The following is a 9,099-nucleotide window of genomic DNA, read 5'->3' on the forward strand; positions in this document are numbered from 1 at the left end:
ATGGGGAAAAAGGAGATGATACTGAGCATGAAAAAGAGCAGTTTACAAGTGCTACAGAGTCTGCACTGCACCTACCAGGCGTAAGGTAGAGGATGTGGTTGCGACAGTTACAAGGAGATTCGCGATGTGTGAAGTGCACTGAAAACACCTTTGCGCTGTACATAAATTCACATCAATACAGAATGCGGCGAACCAGCGCCGCTGGGGTTTCTTCTGCACCAACGGAAGTATTATCGCAGCAGTAGTGAAGCGAAATAGAATGTGGAAGTTGATTTAAAGCAAACGTCTTTGTTTGTTCATACCTGGTGTACAGTATGACATTCTTTAGATTCGGCAAAGGTGCCGGTCGATAGTGATAAATGGCTGATAAAGTGGTTGAAATTAGACCAAAATAACCCGAACTCTTCGGCACTCAGGCAAATATGAACTCATGAACCTGACGGGTCCTACGCGTTGCTCACTTACCAAAACTCGAGTGTCACTAACTGGTATCGACAAATAGGAAGCTGAACAGGAACCAACCATCATTGAGTCATTCTGTGAAAGTGGAGTCGAACAGAAGATGGCCGATTACTGAGAAGTTGGCCCTACTTTAGGAACCAGAAAGTTTCTTGAGAGATGAGATAAGATATTCCCGCAGTGATCCTTTGTGACTAGCCCTTAGCAAGCACAGGAACAACGAAGGTTTCTAGTAGATCAAATGTGAGCTAAGAACTAGTTGCTTCCGTGTAAAAAGTGGACCAGATCAATTTGATAAATACACTGGTGGGGAGATGCTTAATTAAGACTTTCAACTGGGTACACCACTAGGGTCACTTAAACTCTTTCAAGGAAAGTAACTTCTCAGTATCCATGGTATACGAGGCAGCCGGTTTCCAGCAAAGTCAAGGTTACATCAGTGGGATGAATGAGACGTTCTGTAACGGTCACCGGTGACGATGAAGAGGCCCGTGGATGGGTGCTAGAACCCAACGTTTCAGCATCGATATAAAAATTCCTCCTTGGTTAAGTGAAGCAACACCGAATTTGCGGGTAATCTAAAGATAGCACCAAATCCGTATTTCCAAAGTAAAACTGCCTATAATTTAACTACAGATTAGGATCTACCTCTTGTTAGCTCAGTTTGGAAAAGAGACATCGAATATTGCATTAAAAAGCAGACAAAAAGCTGCGTACCGCCCCTTGCGCCAACCATAAGCCAGAGCGTACACTGCTACTGCTGTGAGAAACCTTAATGAAAATCAACTGGTCTGTGACGTTCACGGTCAATGCGAACAAACTTTGTCCGAATTATGTCTTGTGCATCAAGATAAGAAGGATAATATCCAGGGACTTGCACAGAATCTTGAGGGCCCAGAGTTCACACATTGCCAGCAATATTTTGCGCGTCTCACAGATCAGCTGATTTGTGGTCGGTAATACCGGTGCTAAGCAGGAAAGAAATAAATCAGGCAAACCTTGCATTATACGTGTACATCAATTTTCGTGCACCAATACTATTGAGATTCCTGACTTTTCTCCAGATTTTCAACTTATCAGTGAAGAATAAACAATTATATACAACGATTGAGATAAATAGTCGGTTTCGTTCTACTGAATTGATCTCCGTCGATCATTAAAATGGGGAAAACGGCGTTGATTTCAAGCTTGTGTGGTGTGAAATGGATGGTCTTTGCAGCTATCAACGCTTGATTTAATGTGGATGTAGACGACATTCAGAGTAGCCACTCCACAGCTGTAACGGACTTCTGAAGATGATTTTTACATAGATTTTCAACGACGCCTTCAGAGTGCTAGCCGCTTAAACAGCCACTATTCAGAAATCTAGTGATCAAAACCATTACTCTGAGCTTTCTTCCGTTTAGCTGAAAGGTTGAGAAGCGCCACCAGTACAAATCTTGTTTATAAGCAGCACATAAACAGCATATAAAAATGTTAGTATTTTTATATATTTAAAAGCAAACCAGAGTTGAAGATATCTATGTGATGGCCAAGTTTTGAAGGGCGCATTGCCTGTTATACTTGAAAGACTGAGTGAAACGAAAATATAATTTATTGCACACCTTTTACCACACGTACTGCGTATGCTAACTTTTTTGTCACAACTTTAATTTGCAGACTACTTTTCCTCTCTCTTTTCGGCTCCTAATGGCGCATTATGCCATTTTGAAACTGCTTAGTTTCAGTCTAGCAAATTTGGGTATTGAACTGGTGGAATGAGTAGATCCTGATTTGAAAAGACGAGTTTGATGATTTGGCTCTGTAATTACCTGACAGAGACAATGCCTGAAAAACACGAGAACCTCAAAACCACCTATTACGCCCATTGCCCATTAGTTGATCATTATGCACCAGTGGTCAAGCGTTGTTTTGTATCTTATATCTAGCTTTGGTGCTCATTCTCAGTGCTGACTCAACAACATTATGTACAAAGGGTTGGATTCATGATTCGTGCGTACTACACCATGTGGTGATACGCATGTGACTGTGAACGCTACCGGTCCTGGTGTTGTGTCAACAGCCAAGAACTTCCCAGTGTACCCTTGAGCCGAATTGCAATATAGCAGTTTTTCTGAATAGATAATGGCTCAGCTTCAATGTCTTAGGTCTTCAGATGATAACCATGTAAGAAATGTAGTGTTTTTTATTTTCAACATAAAGAATCAATTCGTGCGTACTACACCATGTGGTGATACGCATGTGACTGTGAACGCTACCGGTCCTGGTGTTGTGTCAACAGCCAAGAACTTCCCAGTGTACCCTTGAGCCGAATTGCAATATAGCAGTTTTTCTGAATAGATAATGGCTCAGCTTTAATGTCTTAGGTCTTCAGATGATAACCAGAAAAGAAATGTAGTGTTTTTTATTTTCCACAGTAAAGCATCACTGGTTTATTTCAACCGTAAAGACTTCAGTGAAGGCTTCACAACTAAATTAAACTATATACAGATAAATTTTAAAAGTATTTGTCATAATTAGGATCTACAGAAATAACAAGTCACTAGTTAATCTACGCGTTGCGTAGATTATAAATTCCCGCCACGGATCGCGTTTCCTGAACAGCACCCGTGAAACACGTAACTGGCAGTTATTTTACCTGAATAGAGCTTGAGTCCCTACAGCAGTCGTCACAGACTAAAAGTTGCAGGCATCCACGTTCCATTTAATTGGCACTAGGTATAGCGGTAGCATTGTCAGAACTACGGTATACGTGTAGTTGAGACGGAGACTGAGTTACAACATTTTCTTATCGTCAGACAAATGGCTACCTATCACAGTTACTTTACAGTGGTTAGAATTTAGATTTTAGCAACTCAGAGCAGAAGGACCCTTTTACTAAGTATGACTTTTGCGGCTGAGAGAATGATAAGATTGGTGATTGTGGTGGCTAAGGCTACCCGACTGTAAATAATCCACAGTTTAGGACAACTATTGGGGTTACTTTGAATGGACTGAACAAACATACTGCCCCATCTTTACAAGCCATCTTAAGGTGTACGACAACGCGCGAGTTGAATTCAATCTAATTCCTCCAAAGCAAACTGCGGTATGAGCTTAAAACTGCATATTTACACCTGTTAGCAAGAGGTTTTCTTTTTTTTCATGATTGTTCTGATTTATGCTTGAGAAGCAGCTACATTTCGTCAATCTAAACGGATTTTGGAAATTTCGAGACTTTCCTTACGCAGTACACTGGCATGGAGATTTTCCTGACTCTGAAAAAACAGATATGCCTGGTTTGATACAACAAATAAATCAATTATATTTGCATTTTCAGTGACAGCTTTTCTTCTATCCTTGCGCTGCGCACCTTTCCTAAAACTCACTGAAGCCACTCTCAAGATGTTCAAACTAAGAGTAAGGCATTCGAAAAGGCAGAGTGAGACGTATACACCATACGTAACGATGACATTAAAGCTGGTTAGTCCGGCAACTCTTAAATGCGGTAATAAGTTACCAAACAGGTTAGAGCAGTGCATATTGGCTTAGCGGGAGCGAGATGGCTCAAGTGGTTACAGCGCGAATTTACTGTCCGGAAGGTCCGTGGTTCGAACCCGACCTCTCTCTCTCTCTCAACTTTCCATGTCTAGGCTTTGGAAACCTAGCACTATCCGAGCCCTCGCGATTCCTTCGGGTAGCATGGCAAACAGGCACCAGAAAGGTGTTACAGCTGAACGATAGACTTAGAGGCCGAAGAAAAGACTGCGCGGCACCGGCATCAATGAAGGATATTTTTCAAAACACTAGACATCCATGCCACTGGGAACACTCCAAGATTACTGATGATTGTAAAATCTTTACAATTTCACATGAGACGAATTAAAAAAGACTCCTCATAGTTGCACATTGGTTGGATTTGGGATGACGAAGATATAGCTTTAAGCTGAGATGCCCTGCTAATCCTTCTATTTAACCTTTGAAGCTGAAGGACAGGGCATACTAAATTGCTAGTTTCAAGGTCAGAGGCAGATTGTTAGAATAAAACGAATAGAAAACCGCGACAGAAGCGTACAATTAGACAAGCACTGTTAGTTGACCAATCATTTGGTTCAAAGAAGCCCTAATGATCAAAGACCTGCTGCAGTTTTTAGAATCCCATGAAAGGGAGAATAAATGCTAATAAGTGCGCTGCAAATTGATTGCAGGTCAAGTTCAAAGGACACAAGTTACAGCGCTTGAATGTTGATGCAAAGCTTTTAAAAAACTATATAGGTCAGGAAGTGACTATTCGGGTGATCAAAAATGCCGGTTCTTTAGCTGCAGCTGGCCAACAACCAATTGAAGCAGCGAGCCAGGTTTTAACACGTTGCCAGATACCACTTCAGTCTATGGGGTATTTGTGCCGGGAGACACTCGAAAGAAAATGAACAACTGTTTTTGTATAATCACCAATGCGCCTAGTTCACATCACAATAAATCCGTGTCCCTGCTTGGCCTTGTGGGAGCAACCCGTCACCTTCGGTTGCATGTAATCACATCTTTGGAGGGTTCACATTTGACTCAACGGATAATACTGAAAGCTTGTCTTGTGGCCCATATCTGTCAGAATTGAGAAAAACACTCTCTTTAAGTCATGGGTCGTTCAATAAGGTGTGCATGAGCGGAGCCGTTTTGTGTGGCTAGGAACATACACTGTTGTGTAATCACCAAACGGTGCATCACGTCTAAACGAGCAGGTGCACGTGAATATAATCAACATCAAATATTTATTGTATGCAAAAGTAACCGACTTGCCTTAAAGGTAGCTTACATAGCGACTGTACAGGAAATTTTGTAAGGCGACTGGTAAAACTGGCATCTCCTTTTTCGCTCCACTTGGTAGTTACGCTTACTTTGTTGGAGTTTCCCATCAATAAAGTGATCCGATTCCGGCCCCCAGTCTACTGTATTAGTTTTCTTATCGTTTTTTAGGTCTCTTTGTCGTGCGTCCAGCAAGTAACTCTTACAAGTTCTTTGGCTTTCAGACATCTTACTAGCCTATGCTGGTGTTTTATCAGTATAAAGCCGTGAAAAATGATAGTGAAGTATGTATATTTATATATGCCCTGCAATACAGTCTATTCTCCGCTAGCCAAATAAGTAGAGTTGTCAGATGTGGCATTTAAATGCAGCCCTTTCCCTCGTAAAATTCATCTAATGGTAAGTGCCACTATCAAAGTACATTTCTTATCGACTACACAGATATATATATATATATATATATATCGCGACATCTCCAATATCGTAGTGGCTGAAACATGAGGTGGCCTGGTGAAGCATATTCAGTTGCTTGGAAACGTCACAAGTGAGAGATTCCCCTGAGTTCCAGGTGAGTCTCTCACAAAACCAAATTGGTTTGTAAATGAGTGTATTCCGCTAATAATAAAACTGTTTTCTCATCTACAGTGTGTCTATGATGAAATGGCCAGCGTGGTATCAAGCGTGGGAAGTGAATAAATGAACTGTGATGTGCCACCAAAAGACAGTTGTGGACAGAACCTTATCCCTCACAAAAATGGATTTTATACCGGCTTGATTTAAAGAGTAAATCTTGGGACAATGACGATGCTTATGTCGGTACATCACAGTGTTTGTTCTGATTTTGATTGGGGTTTACACAAAAATACCAGTTGTGGACTGCTGAGCTTGGCAAACGTCAGTGACGGTGAAATGTTTTTGACGTATTATTCGACTGTCAATGTTGAAATGGTAACGCTACAAGACCGCTTTTCAGTTCAATAGTTTGGCTTGTTCTAGCCTTAGTTCAACCAAAGGCAATTCAATTGGAGTTAGTCCGCATACGGGTGGAAGGAGAGAGAGAACGGTGGTCAGCGTGCGAACGCACCGTGACCGTAAGGTCCATGTTTCGAAACAACCAACTGCTCCTGTCCAGGTTTGGGAAACCTGATGGAATCTGGATTATTCCACTTACTTCGAGTAGCACACAGTGAGGCTCCGAACGACCGAGGCTTACAGAAAGAACCCCCAGAACGGGAACTTGTCGAGGTAGTCCACAAATCGTACCGCTTAATGTGGGATTTACAACAGAAACAAGTAGAATGTGGGAGAATCCGACTGTCCAGATTCCAGATTTGTGTATGACGTAGTATAAAAACGAAATTTTCTTTACATTTCCCAAGTTTTTATCGCGTGACGCGTTTGTTATGAATTTTGTTAAAGCAATGAACAGATGTTGTAAGGTACCCAACGATATCCAACTGGAGGTCTGACGTGGGCGGGAAATACCATATTGTTTCCATAAGTTCTGACAAAGTCCTGGCAACACGAAGTCTTTTATAGGTGACATTACGTACTATTTTACTAAAAATTGCTGTCCAACCATGACATGATTCATGTTCGTTGATTTAAGTCAATGAACAGAAGCTGACATTTTTCCGATATTGAAAAATCCCGGTTGTGAACTAAAGGAAGCTATGTAGGCTGGAGTTTCAGCGATTAAAGACAACTTGCCCACCGGGCTTCATCTCAGCAGAATGTGCCCAAGATATTTAAGGTCTGAATGGTCTTATCCCAGAGGACTTGTACTTTTTTATTCAGTGTGAGTTGCGTAAATTCATTATCATCATCATCATCTTCATCATCATCACCATCATCATCACCGCTATCATCATCATCGCCATCATCATCATCATCATTATCATCATCATCATCATCTTCATCATCATCATCATCGTCGTCGTCATCATCATCATCGCCGTCATCATCATCATCATCATTACCGTCATCATCATCATCATCATCATCATCATCATCATCATCATCATCATCATCATCATCATCGACATCATGAAATCAGTGTCCAGTACCGATGCTTTACTACCGTACAACCATGATTTATTTGAAAGCCTTATTGTAAAGAAAAGAGTAACAGTGAACGTGAGAGGGACTTAAGATTAGCTTACCATATCAGATCGCCAAAAAATCAAGTGAATCTTTCCATCCCCCATGTTGGGCGCCGATTAGAGCTCAACGCTCCCCCGTCGCATTACGTTTTCCAGTGATCACATCAGACAACTAGGCTTTGGTTCTGTCTGCTTCGGTGCTATGGACACGATGACCTTGAGGACAAAATTCTCTTGTGTTACTGGAATGTTTCGGAAGGATGTTTTAAACATTCCAAACAGCTTTAGTTCATGAGATCGATCGCATTCTCGGAACACCTAGAGGTCAGCTGCGTCACAATTAGGTCGCCAAGATAATTTGTATGCCAGAACGGAAATCAACAGAAGCCGCAAATGATCCACGCGTGATTTTCACTTTGAATGGTTTCATTCCAGGGAGCGTGTGGCAAAGTCGTCACAGTGAAAAGAGAGTCGAGACCGGGAATTCCGCTTGAGTCCCACAGACTAAATCTGAACTAAGCTACTAATTGAGGGTGTGAGTAGTTTCAGCAAGGTGACGTTGTACATTATGACATTCACAGATACTATGCAGTTAGACCGTGGAGTTACGCTTGATGCAGAGAATTGCATGTTTTTATCTGTGGAAAGTCACTGCTAATCTCGGGAATCAGACAAGCATAATGATTGCTAGCGCATACCACATCAAGATCTTCCCCTCTCCTAGTAGATGATAAATCTGACGCTTGACGCGCGTCAAACAGAGAATAGGAAACATTCTCTAACTTTTACAATTTCGGCCTTCCCACCGATCGTCCTCACATCTTGGTGAGTCTAAACCAGGGCGGGAAAGTACTAAAATCGAGTTTTTCTTTTATCAGAGCTCATCAAATATCACATTTCTGCCATCTTTTGTATTACTTATTGCTTATACATGCTTTAGCTGTCAGTACTGGCTGATTCAGGGAAATCCTAGCTCTTTCTCCAGGTTTGATGTGACAGGTTGGCAGAGTGCAACTGTTCAGGGAAATCCTAGCTCTTTCTCCAGGTGACAGGTTGACAGAGTGCAACTTTTCCTCTGTGAGCTCGAAAATGCGATTAGCAGATCATGCTGAATAATGACCAAGGTAGGAAGAAAAGTAGTCATTTTAGTTTGGATGTGGGATTTAGCGACAGAAAAAAGGGTCCATCGATCTGTCAGAATAACAAGGTCTCACCATCGACATCATTATCAACAACATCCATATCATTGACATTCGGATCACCAGAATCATCATCCTCGTCGCCTTCATCAACACCCGTCTTCCTCACATCGTCGTCATCACCATCATTCTCAGCCACCCTCATCATTTTCATTATAACCATCACCATTTTCGTCGTTAGCACAGGGTCACTTTTTCCCTGATAAGAATTGCCATCGCATTTCACCCTGTGCTAGGTTAATTCAGTGCTTCCAAGATGTCTTCATCTTCAGACACTCCGGATAGAATCTGTCAACAGGAGTCCGACTGAAGTTGGTTAATTGCCAACAGCAGGACATGAGTGTAACCCGCTCTGGAGGTCTGGTCGTACTGACAGCACCCAGATCTTTCCAAATAGCTTCTACACCTTTTTTCATAAAGAAAACTACTCACAAGGTCGCTGAAAACTCTGTGACAGCCCACGAGCGGTTTCGCCTTTTTTGGGGCTCATCAGGTAGGCGCAGTCCCCGAGTTTCCGTCAACCTTATGATCTACTTGAACCCAAATTGCACTGTTTT

At 41.9% G+C, this 9,099-nt stretch overlaps 2 protein-coding genes across 2 annotated transcripts in view; one reads left to right on the forward strand and one right to left on the reverse strand.

Moving 5' to 3' along the window:
* The window catches only part of T265_10166 (hypothetical protein), a gene marked incomplete at both ends in the record, with an annotated part of 21,295 nt that extends 12,605 nt beyond the window's left edge, over nucleotides 1-8,690 (reverse strand). The window contains one exon of the mRNA XM_009176456.1: nucleotides 8,558-8,690. Coding sequence (XP_009174720.1) covers nucleotides 8,558-8,690 — 133 coding nt within the window. The remainder of the gene's footprint in view (nucleotides 1-8,557) is intronic.
* The window catches only part of T265_10168 (hypothetical protein), a gene marked incomplete at both ends in the record, with an annotated part of 39,452 nt that overhangs the window by 901 nt on the left and 29,452 nt on the right, over nucleotides 1-9,099 (forward strand). The window lies entirely within an intron of this gene.

The sequence above is a fragment of the Opisthorchis viverrini genome (genome assembly GCF_000715545.1).
Source record: "Opisthorchis viverrini unplaced genomic scaffold opera_v5_347, whole genome shotgun sequence".
NCBI classification, from domain to species: Eukaryota; Metazoa; Platyhelminthes; class Trematoda; order Opisthorchiida; family Opisthorchiidae; genus Opisthorchis; species Opisthorchis viverrini.